Here is a 17839-nt window from a genome sequence, read left to right as displayed (position 1 = left end):
TGTATGCGGTGTACATGGTTCACTAAAACGGGAAGGAAAGAATTAACAGGCGCAAAATGAAGGCTTTTGAGGATGTGTTTTAGAATTGTATTGTTTTGTTATGATGGGAGCAAAGGGTGTGTTGCAATATGTAAATAGGAGAATGTCTGAGATAGTTATTCTTTATGTATTTCAGGTAGTTTATATCTATGGCTTGCTTAAGTGATGCAAGGTGTCAGAAAAGCATCATTAAATGTGAGGCAAAGTTGCAGCTTAAGAAAAAGGCTCATACATAAGGGGCTGAATGATCGATGTTGACACATGGCACTGAACGAGATTTTGGGGTGAAGAAAAGCTGCAGAGACCAGAGAAAAGACTTGAATATATTTGCATGTCGAGAATGTTGATGTGAATATGAGCAAGAGTGAGGCTATAATTGTGTATATGAACGCGACCCTGGAACAGTGAATACTAAGATGGCTGAAGGAAGAATGAAAACATTTTGTTCGCATAGACACTAAAGTGTAAATTACGGAATGAATAAGTTTGTTTTCAAAAGATTAAGAAGATTAGTGTCTATGGAATCCAAAGTTGAGCCAACTTTCCTTTATGTGATGAAGTGCTGATGTTGAATGCAGATGACATAAAAAGTAAAATGTCGTTGAAATAATTTGTTTTTGTTGAATATGATATGAACAAAGATTAAAGTTGTTGTGACTGTTGAGATAAATAGAACTGGAAAAAAGTTAGCTAAGATATCAAGACTGACAAAAGTTTTGAGATGGTTTGGTTCTTTGGAGAGAATGGAAGAACTTAAGGTTGATAAGAGTTGTGTATAATTCAATGAAAGTGTCCAGAGGAGAATATTCATATATATATATATATATATATATATGTATATATATATATATATATATGTATATATATATATATATATATATATATATATATATATATATATATATATATATATATATATATATATATAAATATATATATACATGACTTTTATCACATCACCGTGATTCATATACAATCAGTAAGCTACAAACGTTCTTTAATATCAATTCGCTCTACCTCAGAAATAATATATTTTCATATATATGTTACCGAAGGGAATTTTTAGTTGATAATAAGTTCGTCGTCCCGTGGGCTCGAACCAGCGAAGGACAAGAACTGTAGTCCTGAGTTCTTGTCCTTCGCTGGTTCGAGCCCACGGGATGACGAACTTATTGTCAACTAAAAAATTCCCCTTTGGTAACATATGTGAAAATATATTATTTCCGAGGTAAAGCGAATTGGATATTAAAGGACGTTTGTAACACTACTGATTATATATATATATATATATATATATATATATATATATATATATATATATATATATATATATATATATATATATATACACACGATAAAAATAAAAAGACCGTAATTCCTGAATATGGTTAAGTTTGACAGCTTTCTTCTTGCCGCTTTTAGTAATCGCGACCTAACTAAATGAAAACAGCCAGACATCGTAAGCAACGAGAAATTTAAATATACCCGGAGTCATTAAAGTTAGCCCTCGTTTCATTTCCGTACTAGAGTAGTTTCAGTCATTCTTTGTCGACAAAGTTTCCCTTTGGTATATCTGGAGGTACCAGCTCTCAAGTAATAAAAAGGTCAGATCTGAGGATCTAACTTACCATTGCTATGGACAAATAGCTCTCAGTGTTAATATACGTTTGCTAAAAGTACGGGTACTTGCTTTTATGTTCCATCATATTTGTCCGTTTAGGGTTATATATATATATATATATATATATATATATATATATATATATATATATATATATATATATATATATATATATATATATATATATGTGTGTGTGTGTGTGTGTGTGTGTGTGTGTGTGTGTGCATGTGTGTGCGTATAAAAATGCACACATGGGAACGTGTTTCACAGAAATAAATTTCTGACTCACCACGGGACCGAACCCTGTTCTTTCAGTGAGAGTCCAAGCAATTAGCAATTGAACATAAAGGTATATATATATATATATATATATATATATATATATATATATATATATATATATATATATATATATATATATATATATATATATATATATATATATATATATATACAGACATACATACACAAACATGCAGATATGTATACATTTATATACGTATATATAATTTTTCTCTGCAATCCACCCTTTCACTTCAGAAAACCTGTCCGGAGAGGGGGTTAGCCACTCATTTTTCAGCATTCACATATAGCTATTTTCGTGCCCTGCCCAGTGGATGGGCAGGGAAAGTTTAATGGGCTTAAGTGCTAACGCAGCATGACGTCTCTTAAGTCACACACCAAGTAGTAACTAGACCATGTTACATAAACGTTTCATATCTCCTTTAGCTGTGCTTCGTATCTGGTTTTCTTGTGAAGATTCCTAAGAAATAAAGAAAATAGCTAGTGAACATAAATGACAATGCGAGGATATATATACTGTATATACAGTATATATATATATATATATATGTATATAAGTACGTATATATATATATATATATATATATATATATATATATATATATATATATATATATATATATATATATATATGTGTGTGTGTGTGTGTGTGTGTGTGTTGTGTGTGTGTATGTATACATGTATATAAATACGTATATATATATATATATATATATATATATATATATATATATATATATATATATATATATATATATATATATATATATATATATATATATATATATATATATTGTTAAGTGGGAAACCAATTCAGAAGCAAACCCAAACCTCCAAACTACCTTGCACCCCAAAATAACATAATTACATACTGATACCTAACTGAGGAAGGGTGTGAGAAACTCAACCCCTATGTAAATTTCTCTCCATGCTACCCTTTTTGGTGCATCTGTTTATCTTTTCTAAAGACCTGGTGACTGCTTGAATTACCTCTTTTCAGATAAAAGGCGAATGGAGACGAAGCCTGCTGAAAATCTGCCACAAACATTGAGTTCCCATAAAAACTGGCGAACATGGGTTGCAAGAAGCCACCAGGATTTGGGGAAGATCCCAACATAGAAAATGAGGTGACTGAACTGCCATCTTGAGATCCCAGTGACCTCTCGGAGGAGCAGGAAAATAAGCCCCGGAGGTCATATAAGGCGAGAAATTGCGGTCGTCGCTCTCAGAAACACCCCATTAGCAGACCGACACACTACCCCTTGCATGCTCCTTATTGAGCTGACCCCTCCATGAGGTCACCTTTCGACCACCCAGTCGCATTACCTGTGCATTTTCCCACTAAACTCATCCCTCCAGAACTGGTAAAATTCGACGATGCCCCTCCATCGCTCCATTATAAGGTAGCTTCCTGACTAGAGTTTTTTTTCAACAGTCACATAACTTTAATCTTCTACTGCACTCTCATTTTCCTTTCTGAAGTGCGAGTTATCACAAAGACCTGACTCATTAGCTTAGTGTGAATTTTAATGCAAGTATATCATACCAGAACCGAGTTATCTTGGCACCCTCTGTGGACCCCGATTTGCCTGAGATAGTTATAATTATCCCTGTGTAACTGCTGGCATTATCAAATTGCAGACGGCACATCGGCTGTGGAAACATCGACTTGTCTTGTGCTTCTTGCAGTGAAAAGGCCACTGCAATCAATTCTTCAGTATCCCTTTCAAGAGGATTAATCGTAGACTATTCAATTTTTCAACAGTGACAGCATAACTAACCACGTGGCAGCCCCTGTTGTATCTGCCTATCATTCCCCAGTCTTCTGATTAATGTGTTTAATTGTAAATATATTCCATTTAAAGTAAACCTAAGTGTTTATCTGCAACAGTCCCTTGCTGAAGTACGGTCCTCAGCCCAACTGTTTTTTTCTATTAAGGTTTCTGCCCGACCTTGCAATTCAGTCAGAATTTCAAGGTTTATTAGTAAGCCCCCTGTTCACGAGCTAGACCCCAGATTGTACCCTGAACAAGGAATACAGTAAGTAGGCCAGGTAAGAACTTTATATATATATATATATATATATATATATATATATATATATATATATATATATATATATATATATATATATATATATATACATATACACACACACACACACAACAAGTGAAGCAGGTTACAAGTAAAAAGAAATTTATTTTGACAGTATTTTTTAAACACTGAATATGGTAACATGTTATCTTCTCATGAGTTCTCATATCTTTGTTCCCTACAACTTAATCCCTGTAGACTTCCAGTTTCAATTATCTGATCTGTTGCACATTTTGTCACGCAGTCAAAACCGACTCTAGTTTCTCAAGTATAAATGAGGTATATGTTAGTAAAGGATTGTCGAATTTAGGGGGTATTTCAAATGCTTAACTTTTCAGGGAATTCCGCAAGCAAGAATAGTCTTTGAATATCAGATAAATTCAGTGCGGTCAGCATTTCAGACCTGCTTTAACATATTAAATCTCAATAAATCTCAACAGCTCTGGAAATTAAATATTCATTAGCAAAAGGATATAATAAATTTTAGCATAATAAACTAAATTATAAATTGCGAAATTCATTCAGACCAATAGTAGTCATATTCATTCACTCGTCAGCTTTATTCGGATTTAAACTCACGGAGCAGGAGATGAAATGCGAAACATTAGAGAACGCCCATGAAGCCTGGAGTCCCTAACAATGCTACCAAAGCTCTTGCATTAGAGATTTCCGCACGGCCATGTAAAATGACGAAACATGAAATTAAATTGCTTTAGAAATTAGAACTGTAAATCTGTGGTGAGTGGAAGATCTTAAGAATTTGTTCGTTTTTAATCTGAGTTATTCATTTGGTTAGAATTTTTCCTGGTTCAGGTCTACTTTTCAGCAGTCTAGGACTTTTGTAAAATTCGTAGATCTAATGACATAACAAGAAAGACAAAGAGGCTATATTTTTTAACTGATTAACTTAATTGTCAATGATAATATTCAGGGATACGATCAGCGTGGGATAATACCTATTCCCAATTTCAAATTCTTTGTATCATCCGTTCAATCTTATCTGTCGTTACTAATCACTCGTGTTCAAAAATACCTTCTAGAATAAGACCTTCATCTTCCTATCTTTAACGAGAAGTGTAGCGATGATTGACTATGGGGAGTTCGTCCCTGGAGCCCTGAAGTCTTCAAGAGACCCCCACTACAGGACTCTGGGGAAGAAGTTGGACCTTTGGCCAGAGATTAAAGATGCAGTTGCTCTTGTCCTGAGAGGGACGCATGCTCTCATTGACAGCTATTCTTACAGCAAGATTCTCTTCGTCGTGGACTTTGAGGTGAGTTCTTCTTTGGCTGAAAGGTGTATGTAAGAGGGAGAGACTTCAGTGATCTGAGCACTATTATTATTATTATTATTATTATTATTATTATTATTATTATTATTATTATTATTTTGTTGAATAAAATGGCTGCATTTTGCGAATTGATTTTATATTGAGTTTTATCAATTCTTCTAATAATTCGCTTTCCCATGCACATTAGTCAACAATTGTCCAATTTTCATATTTCGATGGATGAAACAGCGTATTTATTTCTTACAGCAACAATTCTTTATTTCAAAGCACTACAGCAGGTTACTGAAACCCTGGATGTGAATCGGTAGATTCTCTGCTGCTATTTTCGGTGGTATTTCTTCTTTTTTCTTTTTCTAACGTCTGTCTGGTATTTTTTGTACTTTTTCTCTCGACATGTTTCGACCAGCTCGATGGTCATTTTCTGGACGGTGGGATGAGTCTGGAGACACAGGGATGGATGGATTTAGATTTAGCCAGCCTTGTGCTGGCACGGGCTCTTGCTATTCAGCAGCCTGTAACTGATGATAGAGATTCTGCTGAGAAAAGGATACTTATGAGTTCATGTAAGTGCATTTTCTGGTGTGGAAATGCCTCCACTGCTGATACCATTCGGTCCAACTTAACCACTGGGCCAGAATGGAAAAGGTTTAGTGAGAGAGAAAGTGTTATAGCAATCAAGTCCCAGTAAGTAGGAGGAGCTGGGAAGGAAGGGAGGAAGTTTTATGTTGCAGAGAAAGGATGAGACTTAAGCGTCCCTTCAGATTAAGTGTTAAGCTTAAGATGAAGGCATAGCGACAGCAAATTGTAGTTTTAGTCTTGAGAGGAGGAGACTAAAAAGGAAGGGAAGGATATGAGGGAGAGAAAAAGCATGGTCATAGCTGACTTTATTTGTTGAGCAGGAGATTGGTGATGGCGACTGGGAGATGATGCTGGTTTTGTGGAAATAATGGAAGATGTTTTTTGCTTATACTTGAGATGGCTGTATTCCATCATGGCCTTGCTCCTAGAGCAGTCCGTAAGCCATTTGGTGAAGTGGGATGGAGTATGGATATCTGAGAGGTGCGTTTTAGTGGGTTTGGGTCACCGTGGAAGAGGGAGAGAGGGAAAAAAGTTTTAAATGGGTAATAATATAACCTTGCACAAATTAGAGGAAGAGACTAAAGTAATGTTAAGATAGAAATGCATATACATATATATACATGTGCCCACATATAAATATACACACATATACACATATATACATAAATATATATATATATATATATATATATATATATATATATATATATATATATATATATATATATATATATATATATATATATATATATATATATATATATATATATATATATATATATATATATATATATATATATATACACATACATACATGGGTAGCCCATGCAGATTCTGGAAAGGTCTCATTGGAGATGAGTTGGTTGCATCTGTCTGGAAAGAGGTAAATAACAAGAGAGACATTTTGCAAAAGGTTAATGTGTATCGCGTGGGGCCTGTTGTTGTTCACCTGGGTGGTGGATAGGAACAGTTTGGTGTTTGTTAATGGGGCCTCTGTGAAGTTCTGCCTCAGCGGAAAAGTCTCCGGGCAGCGTAACAGATAATGATTTAGTGGCTGATCCACTACTTGTTCACAGTATGTGCATGCTCTGTTTTCTGGATTGATTAACTGCCAGGTGCACATGTATCCTAACCGTAGCCGGCTGATGATGACTGCGAGTCTTCTGGGTGTGCTCCTGGAAAGAGAAAACCTTTGTAATTTGGTGTTTTCTACACACCATTTTGCAGACCTGGATCCTTGGAGAAGTACCTGATGAAGTTAGCTGTGGGTTTCCTTTTGGCAGTACCTGAAAATTTTTTGTTTCATTTGTGTGAGGGACTGATTTAGAGCAATACTGATTGTATTGCATTACAGAGTGCTTTTCGCAAGTTGATCTGCTTCTTCGTTTCCTTCGATTCCTATGTGACTGGGAATCCAATTCAGTGTCACTTGCCTTCCATTGCTCTGATGAGCGAAGGCTGCAGCTTTTATGCTGGTTAGGATGTAGACATTGTCAGTGTGTGATTGATTCCTTATAACAAGAATTGCACACTTTGAATTTGTGTGGATTGTCGTATTTCCTGCCTGGTTTAGGGAGTTCTCTAGTGCCTTCTGGATGCCAACTAGTTCCATTTGCAGGGTGGAGGCATTGTTTGAAAGTCTCCACCTCGCTTTTAGGGAGGAGGAGACTACTGCTGCAGCTGCAGCTGGTATATTTCGGTCCACTGACCCATATGTGTAGTAGACATTAGGAGCTGATGTGTTGTTTATGGCTGTTTGTGCAGCTTGCCTGAGTTGTGCTGGAGAGCAGTGTTGCTTGTTTGCTGGGAGAAGAGTGAAATGGAGTTTGAAGGGGATGGGAGTCCAAGGAGGGGGCTCAACATAGTTGCCGCTGGGTGTTTCTCTCGTAGCTGCAGCAGCAGCTTCTTGCATGTTGACCCTTCTCAGAGCGGCGAGGAGGTTCCCCATATAATTCCTGGGAGGACTGAGTTCCACATGCAGGTTTAAGATTCTAGCTATTTTGTTTCTCGAAGGGCAATCCCTACCGCTTTTCAAGGTTTTCACTATGGTGAGGACATTTCTTTGATCAACTCTGGATGGGAGAGGGAGAAGGTTGGTTTCTGCTCTGAGTAGGCAGAGTTTTGTCCACATCGGGGCCCCTGCAATGATTCTCATTGCATTGTTTTGAATCACTTCAAGCAAGCAAACCTGAGGGTGTGTCATCTTTGTGAGCGCCGGCGCTTCATATTCCACTACAGAGCGGGTGGTTTGAATGTAGAACGTTCTAAGTAGATGACTTGGTGTACCTTGGTGAAGTGAAGTGATTCTTTTCATTGCACTTAGGCAACATATGGTCTTCTGCTTCAAGTGTTGTATTTCATTTGCCGGTGAGGGTTTGCGATTTATATTCACTCCCAGGTACATGAAGTCACTCACCCGTTCTATGGGTTTTCCCATGATGGAGAGATTATTGGGTGGGCGGGTGTGCTTGATGGACATAGCTTTAGTTCTGTTTGCATTGATTTTGAGGCCGAGTTTTTTGCACTTACTTTCAGTCAGGTATAGTGATTGCTGGGTTTTCTGCAGTTGAATGTCTCCTGGTTGCTGGGGGCATACCAGGTAGACATCATCTGCATACATGAAGATTTCTACCCCTTTGGGTAGCTTCAGTGTAGCAAGATTTTCCACGAGGACATTGAAGAGAAAGGGACTAAGTATTCCTCCCTGTGGCGTCCCATTTTCATGTTCAATGAACTCAAAGTGGGCTCCTTGAAAGTAGACTCTCGCTTCTCGATTCTGAGTGTACTTTTATGTCCATGCCAAGAGATTACCCTTTATGCCTTTTCGAGCAAGTGAGGAGAGTATGACAGTGGAATTTGCCAACTCATAGGCTTTCTCAAGGTTGAGGAAGACAATTAAGGCCTTCCTTTCATTTACTGTGCATAGGACATCGGTTATGCATTCTTGAGTTCTAATTCCCTTCCTGTATGCATAGATACGTGGATGTAGAGGGCCTGCTTTCCAGAGTAGTCTGTTGAGTACCATCCTCTCAGCTACCTTTTCAGTGCAGCTAATTAAAGCAATGAGTCTGTAGGTGCCTGGTTGTTTTGGTTTGGGAACTGGGTTTATGTCCTGGTGGTTCCATTTCCTCAGTCTGACTCTTTCAATGCAGGTCTTATTGACTAGCATTAGGTATACTGTCTTTGCAGCTTCACCCATATTCTTGAGCATGCTGTAGGTTATAAGATCAGATCCAGGTGCAGTATCCTTTGCTTTCTTTAATGCAAGGTTTAATTCCTCCAAGGTGAAGGGAGTGTTGCAGGCTTCCAGTACACTTCTGCTTCTGAGAGGTTCAAATGCTCTTAGGCATCGCTGAGTGTCGAGGGAGAGGTTAACAGTCTTTGTTCTGTCGGCGAAATTCTGGGTGACTCTATCAGCTTTGCTTTGTGGGTCAGAGTGAGGGACGTTTATGAAATTCTTTTTGCCAGAGACTTTGCTGAACCAGTTCCACAACTTGGCTATGGGTGTGAGATGGTGTACTTGTCCGCACCATTGAAACCAGGTTTCCTGTCTAACTTCTTTGGATACCTGAGCAGTGTGAGCTGAGACTTCAGTCAGTGTGGCACTTTAGCTTTCTGTTCTATGTCTTCTGAAGAGTTTCCTAACTCGGTTTACTCTTTTGTTCATCTCCTTTATCTGAGAGTTGTAGTACCAGGCATCTTTGTGGTTTGTATTTGTGGTAGGGTATTTCTTTTTTGGCATGGACGCTCTAGCGGCACTAGTTATGTTGTCGAAGAAATCTTGTAGAAATGTGCAAACATCCTGTGGAATTTGATTTATGTATTCTGTGGACCAGGTAGTCATGTGAATTTCAAAGGAATTCCAATTTGCGAACTCAGGGTTCCATCTTGGAGGGGGAAGAGGAGGGGGAGGGAGCCTCCTTAACTGTAGCCTTGTCTGCAAGGCAAAGTGGTCACTGGTAAGAACAGGGTGCACTTCCCATGTTGCTCCTTCTTGCAGGTCCCTGGAGACCAGAGTGAGGTCCAGCCTGCCACCGTGTAGATGTGTGGGATCATAACAATTGTTCAACAATTTTACTTCCGGGAATTCCTGGAAAAGAAAGTGCAGGTGGCGTCCTGCAGGGTTCGTTTGTTATGTGGACTTAAGGAAGGGGTGATGTGCATTGAAATCACCTGTGATAAGGGTATTTTCACTGGAGGCTGCATCAAAAAGTGCATCTGCTTCTAGGGTGCTATTTGGTGCTCTGTAAACATTGTGGATTTCAAGGGTTGTGCTCTCTAGAAGGATTTTAACACTTAGTGTTTCTGCTTCTGGTTCGCAGTCTATGCTTGGAATCTGGGAGGAGGGAATACTGTTTTTGACCAGTGTTAGGAGCCCTCTTTTAGTGTCGGTGTGAGGAGTCCGGTATACAGTGTATCCATTGAAGGAAAAGGACAGGTTTTGTCTAAGGAGTGTTTCTTGCAGAGTGATGCTATCATGGTTTCCTAGGGATGTTTGTGACTGCAGTAATGCAAATTTGGTGCATATGCTGAGAATGTTCCATTGAAGTATTTTCAGCAGTTCCCTGTTGTCACTGGGGGTGGGGGGGTGATGGGTTTATGTCAGAGCTGGTGGTGGAATCGGTGTCACTGTCTGTGTTCATGAATTTGCTTGTTTTGTCATTGCTTTATTGAGGATCTGAGTGATGGCTTTTTCAGTAAGGGTTTGGTCGAAAGGGATTTGAGCTAACTCAATGAAGGCAGTCATGATGTTTTTCACGAGGTGTATGATTTCGTCCTTGTTGAACCTCCATTCAGTCTTTGGGTCATCTGTGTCGCAGTCTCTGGTGATACGAGTGCATCTTGTGTACGGAGGTAGAGGAATATCTGAGGCATGTTCTGTTGCTGGGGTGAGGGTGTCTGGAGAGACGGGGTTGTATGGTTCAGGGGAGGGGGTAGGGATGGAGGGTGTGGGACGAGAAGGAGAGGTTGGAATGTGGGGAGAGGGTGACATATAGACTGGAGAAGGAGAGAGGGTAGCTTGGGAGGGGGGTGTGATGAGTTGGGGGAAGAGGGTAGGCTGAGAGGGGGGAGGAAGAGGGCCTTGCTGTCTAGTGAGTCGGGGTTGTCTCTGTGGTTTTGGAGGGAGAGGGAGGTTTCGAGGAAGTGGATTGGGAAGAGGAGGGTAATGACAGGAAGGAGTCCGTGCAGGTGGAGGGGGAGGAGGGTTTTGTCCTTTGTCTTTCATGCGTGCAATGTGCTGGAGCCGGGCAGGACATTTCTTCTGCCAGGCACGGTGTTTTCCTTTGCAGTTTGGGCAACATGCGAGGATTGGGAGTCCAGCTTTGAATTTGGCTAGACAGGTTTTTGTTGGGTGTCAGTGGCTGCATATGCCGCGGATTTCGACCCCTGTGCATCATTCCTGGTGGTGCCCGAATCGATGGCACTTGAAGCATCTTAACAGTTCTGGGGTGTAGTCTTCCACTGGGAAGAGTCTCCAGATTCCTAGGTTGACCTTAGAGGGTATGGGTCCTTTGAAGGTGCATATCACCTTCCAAGTAGGGCGGTTTGACTTTGTGCTAATGCACCTCTCTGCACTCATAATGAAGGGCTGGTTCTCAAGAGGGGTGAGTTGCAACTCAGTTGGGTAGTTGCAAACTACTGCTTTCAGCAACTGTTCTGCAAGGTCAAGCAGAACAAGCTCAGGGGTGTTTTTTAAGAATTCCACTGTTTCCTGATTCTTTGGGGTGATTGTAAAATTTCCATTCAGGTTGGGTTTGGCTGTCATAATCAGTGATGGGTTTGCTGTTTCTAGGGCAGCTACCTTTGCATAAGAAAATGCTCTGAATTTGGGCAGATTATTATCACATGATTTTGTCACAAGTTTGTTCCCAGGTTTAGGACATGCTGAAAAGCTATATGGTATATCTCTGTGTTTGTTTTCTTCTTGTGAACTGTTGTCCAGAATCCTTCGTTGTCTGAAGTGGAGGGCTCCTCATTCGTGTGCTGGTCAGGTGCTGGATCTTCTGTGTCTGGGGTTCTCATGGCAGTGTCCATTTCCACAGGAGTTGGGATAATTTTGTCGTCCGATTTGTAAGTCCATGATCCTTCTCCTGGCGGGGTCTAGGGAAGTGGGGAGGGTGCGAGGGAAGTGGAAGATCGATCTCTTCCTCGACATCTTACCTGTTCAAAAGAGGTAAAAAAAAAATACACACACACACTACACAAGTTATGACAAGATTGTCTATTCTTCACTGTTCACAGAAAATTTGTTTTTCTTATCACACAATTTCACAAGTCACTGAAATTTCTCCGACGCTCTGATTGTTGGAGAAATTGAGAAAAAATTATTATCCTTGGTGGGTAAGGCATAATGTCGCACAGCACAGCAGTGGGAGAGTGCAAGGCAAACTCCAAGAGGAGATATTCTCGGTGAGAAAGCTTGACTGAGACTGGGACACAGGGTGCTTGTGGTGGTATACATAGGGGGTCTCAGATCAGGTCGATTTTACACTGACTGCCTGAGGCGATTCTCCTTGGGTGAGGTTTCCTCTCGCGCGGTGATGGTTGTATGTGCTCTTGCGTGCGTGCGCTGGAGTGCAAGTTAATGAGTGTATTATTCCGGGGGTTGCTGCCTGCAGATGGACCTTCCTGATTGGTTCGCTCATCCAGGGTGCCAGTAGGTGCTGCCCTTCACACTGATGTTGGGAGGAGGAAGGTCTCATGTGTGGTATTGAGAATTCGGCTTCTCTCTCCCGATGTGTAGGGCTTCCTTGTGGCGTAGGTGACGATGGTTGGTCGCTTGATCTATTATCTCTATGTTAATAGAGATAATAGACAAGACTGCTGCATACGTTCTCATCGACACCGAGGAATACCAACAAACAAAAGCTAGATGAGATCCTGGCCGATGGCACCAAGTTTTTACGAAATACCAAGAACCCTGTTGATGACATCAAGCTTGAGAGCAACAGGATTATTGAAACTGTTAATGCGGCCTCGAAGCCCTCCATTTACCATTGGCTACATATATGGGGATGTAAAGACACACAAGCAAGGCAACCCCTCTGTGCCCTATTATTAGCCAGATCCCAGCCCTGACTTACCAGCTAGCCAAGAGACAAAACACCATCCTCACTCCTTATGTCCCTGGTGATCACAGCTTGAAGTCCTCAGCAGAATTCCTGCAGGCCCTTAGAGTGACGCCCCCCGGAGGAATCACTGCCTTGATGGACGTGGAGTCCCTTTACACGAACGTTCGTGTCAACGAAACAATCTAAATAATTTTGGATTGTGTGTATAGGGACCCCACTATGCCATCACTGAACATCCCGAGCATGCCCTCTGTGCCCTCCTGGAGATATGTACCAAAATGGCCCCTTTCTCCACCCACAGAGGCCATATGTACACCCAAATCGACGGCGTAGCGATGGGCTCTCCCCTTGGAGTCCTCTTTGCAAATTTTTACATGGGCACCATTGAGAAGAGGGTTTTTAACAATATAAGAAAGCCGCAAATGTACATACGGTACATCGATGACGCCTTCGTCAGCGCTGCGTCAAGTGAAGAAATAGAGAGCTTGAGGCGTGCCTTCCACACCACAGCTGTCTCAACTTTACAGTTGAATACAGCCACGATCGTCGCCTCCCCTTCCTTGACATCCTCGTCTAACAACGGAAGGAGCACTTCATCATGAAGGTGTATACAAAACCTATGAACCCAGGCATGTGTCTAAATGGAGAGAGTGATTGCCCCGAGAGATATAAGCAATTCGCCATCAGCGCCCTCGCCAGAAGAGCTCTCTCGCACTGCTCCTCCTGGACTAGCACCCATGGAGAGCTAGGACGTGCTGCCCAGATCCTCATCAATAATGGACACACAAATCAGAGGGTAAACAAGTGCATTAGAGGAGCCGTGAACAGATGGTACCATCAGGAACCTCGCCCCAACACCTCTGATGACAAAACTTTTTTACCAAGGAAAATTCCATAAAGGATATAAAGAAGATGAATATGCCCTCAGGACCATCATTGAAGGTAACATCAGCCCGTCCGATCCCAATAAGAAAATTAAACTCATATTCTACAGGAATAAGAAAACCAGCAGCCTGGTGATGAGAAATAACCCGGCCCCCCTCAAGCAGGATCCCTTGAAGAAAACCAACGTAGTCTACCGATACAAATGCCCCGTCTGAGAGTGCCTCGGTTCTTATATCGGTATGACTACCATGCGCTTCTCCAAGAGGATCTCCTGTCATGCCCAGGAGGGTGCCATATTTAATCACGCCAGGACTGCCCATAACCTGAGAATAAAAAGGAGTGACATTATCCCTAACATAGAGATAATAGATCAAGCGACCTACTGGCGCCCCGGATGAGCGAACCAATCAGGAATGTCCATCTGCAGACAGCAATCCCCCGAATAATACACTCATGATCGTGCACTCCAGCGCACGCACACAAGTGCACGAGAGGAGGCTTCGCCCGAGGAGAATCACCTCAGGCAGCCAATGAAAAATCGACCTGCATATACCGCCACGAGAGCCCTGTGTCTCCAGACTCATCCCAATGTCCAGAAGATGACCATCGAGCTGGTCGAAACATGTCGAGAGAAAATGTACTAAAAATACCAGACAGACGTCAGAAAAGGAGAAAAGAAGAAATACCACCGAAAATAGCATCATGAGAATCTACGGATTTGCATCCCAGGTTTCAGCAACCTTCTGTAATGCTTTGAAATAAAGAATTTCTGCTGTAAGAAATACGCTGTTTCATCCATCGAAATATGAACATTGGACAATTATTGACTAATATTGATGTGCATGGAAAGCGAATTATTAGAAGAATTGAGAAAACTCAATATAAAATCAATTCGCTAAATGGAGTCATTTTATTCAACAAGACTTGCCTCAAAGAGGGTCTTCTTCTTCTTCTTCTTCTTCTTCTTCTTCTTCTTCTTCTTCTTCTTCTTCTTATTATTATTATTATTATTATTATTATTATTATTATTATTATTATTATTATTATATTTTCTTTATTTTTTTTGTCTGCCTCAGTCATCCTGTTCGAATGGGTGGTTTTTATGGTGTGAGGTTCCAGGTTGCCTCCTGCCTCCTTAGGAGTCCATCACTTTCCTCACTACGTGCGCTGTTTCTAATAGCACACTCTTCTGCACGAGTCCTGGAGCTACTTCGGCATCTAGTTTTTCCAGGTTCCTTTTCAGGGATCGTGCCTAGTGTTCCTATGATTATGGGTACAATTTCCACTGGCATATCCTATATCCCATATCCTTCTTCTTCTTCTTCTTCTTCTTCTTCTTCTTCTTCTTCTTCTTCTTCTTCTTCTTCTTCTTCTTCTTATTATTATTATTATTATTATTATTATATTATTCAGAAGATGAACACTATTCGTATGGAACAAGTCTACAGGGGCAATTGACTTGAAATTCAAGCTTCCAAAGAATATGGTGTTCATTAGGAATAAGTCAGTAATGTATGACTGAGAGAATATAAGATTAAAAACACTCAAGATAGGTACATGTATAGTTTTTTTTAATTTTTAGGAGAAGAATACGTACATGTTGCGAGAGCAGATCTACCCAGGGCACCTGTGCTGGTACTTCCCAAAGAACACTGCTTGGAAGCACAAATTTGATTATGGTATCCAACGGTTGGTGGAAGCTGGACTTATTGCGCGCTGGATCAAGGTAATTCCTGTCACATTGTTGTCACTCGAATTTCTCTTTATAGTTTTAATCGATTAGGTTCAGATGAAGTGGAATGTAAAACTGATTCGTTGGCGATATATATATATATATATATATATATATATATATATATATATATATATATATATATATATATATATATATATATATAATAATGTCATAGAAGTTGCATAAAGAGAAAATATGCACAAATATATTATATATATGTATATATATATATACATATAATATATATATATATATATATATATATATATATATATATATATATATATATATATATATATATATATATATATATATATATATATATATATATATATATATATATATATATATATATATATATATATATATACATATACATATATATATATATATATATATATATATATATATATATATATATATATATATATATATATATATATATATATATATTTTAGGCATATTTTCTCTTTCATGCAATTTCTATGACATTATTTTCAGCGATTCATCTTATTTATACTTTGCATTAGTCTATACCTCTTGTTCTCTTCAGGTAAACTTCTCAGGAATAAAGAACAAAGAAGGATTGATAAATAAATGGAAGCAAAAGTGAATAATCTGTCTCAAGCCTGAGAAGCTTAACCGAAGAGAAAAAGAATTATAGACTAATTCAAAGTCTCAGAAAAAGAGTCTCTGCAAATAATGCCATTGACGTCAATATAAATGAAACACATGCATACATACACACACACACACACACACACACACACACACATATATATATATATATATATATATATATATATATGTATATATATATATATATATATATATATATATATATATATATATATAATATATATATATATATATATATATATATATATATATATATATATATATATATATATATATATAATATATATATATATATATATATATATATATATATATATATATATATATATATATATATATATATATATATATATATATATATATATATATATATATATATATATATATATATATAAAAGCTACTATATTGTACCTGCAAGAGCACCATAGTGGTGACAATGCTTACGTAGAAAATATATTTTGGCTTCTCACAATGCCACCCTTAACAGCAGATATATTAAAGTTTTTTAACCACGAGTCTTCCGCTAGTGTTTGTATTCAATATGCACTATCTGTGACCAGATGTATAAGAGCTTGCAACTATATTTTCCTTAAGTCCTGACAAAGAGGTGTACGTGAGCATCGCTATATGAAAAAAATACAAATTCTCTTGGAAAGGAAACCAGTATACAAGAAAAAAATGCTTGTTATATTTTAAATGTAACCCATTGCTCCTTTCTTGCAGCTCAAAACCGAGGACTTCTTGGGCAGAGACTTCGAAAAGAGGCAGGAGATGGAAGCCCACGAGAGAAAGAAATCAGCACTGACAATTGAGCATCTCCAGGGCGTCTTCTTCATTCTCGTTATGTCGTGGTTTTTAAGCGTTTTCGTATTCATAACGGAGCTGATTCGGGGAAGTCTCCTTGGGCACCAAGGTTCCCTCGTACCTCGGGAGTTTCTGAGATGGATTTGTCACTGAAAAGAAAGTGTTACGTGGGGGTATTGTTGCGGACAAAGTCATGCTTTCGTTAGCCTGCGTTTTCTTGGTTTGTTTATTGACTGGAAAGTCTGGTCAAAACAGTAAAAATGATGGACAAGTTGTTAACAGTAGCTCTAAAAGGCAGCCATGTGGTGCCCATTTCGTTTATCGTTAAGTGTGCTTTAATCACTTCTGAAATGTTTTATTGTAGACTTAGTCGTCTGGAAATTTCTTAGCAAAGTAAATGGAACGTAATGAGGACAACATTCCCATTGCATTTTAATGAAGTACAGTGTCATGTTAATTTTATATCGCAATTTTGTGAACTAGACAAATCCTAGCCATGGAGAAATTTTCATGAATAGATTGACAGAAAATGGCTGCAGATAATTGTAATGAAACGATATCACTACATATCATTCGGCAGATTCACTGATCACTCCATTTTGTGCTCCTTTCTGTAGATGGGGAGCGTTTTCCCTCCGTTCTCAGAGTTTTGCAAATTTAACTGCTTTATCCCCGTAATTCACGAAAACTCGTTCATGATGAAAGCAAATGGAATAAGTATGTTCCGTTTGTAATTCCTAGTCTATTTAAATAACTTCAGTGAATTTTTTAACTAAG

At 39.0% G+C, this 17839-nt stretch overlaps 1 protein-coding gene across 1 annotated transcript in view; it reads left to right on the top strand.

Annotated features, from left to right (window-relative positions):
* Nucleotides 1-17295, top strand: part of LOC136841461 (ionotropic receptor 21a-like) — a 37612-nt gene extending 20317 nt beyond the window's left edge. Inside the window, exons 3-5 of the mRNA XM_067108412.1 lie at nt 5133-5328; nt 15466-15609; nt 16982-17295. Coding sequence (XP_066964513.1) covers nt 5133-5328; nt 15466-15609; nt 16982-17215 — 574 coding nt within the window. The 3' untranslated portion in view covers nt 17216-17295. The remainder of the gene's footprint in view (nt 1-5132; nt 5329-15465; nt 15610-16981) is intronic.
* Nucleotides 17296-17839: the final 544 nt, after the last annotated feature.

The sequence above is a fragment of the Macrobrachium rosenbergii genome, chromosome 1 (genome assembly GCF_040412425.1).
Source record: "Macrobrachium rosenbergii isolate ZJJX-2024 chromosome 1, ASM4041242v1, whole genome shotgun sequence".
Lineage (NCBI taxonomy): Eukaryota > Metazoa > Arthropoda > Malacostraca > Decapoda > Palaemonidae > Macrobrachium > Macrobrachium rosenbergii.
This window is presented reverse-complemented; position numbering and strand designations above follow the sequence as displayed.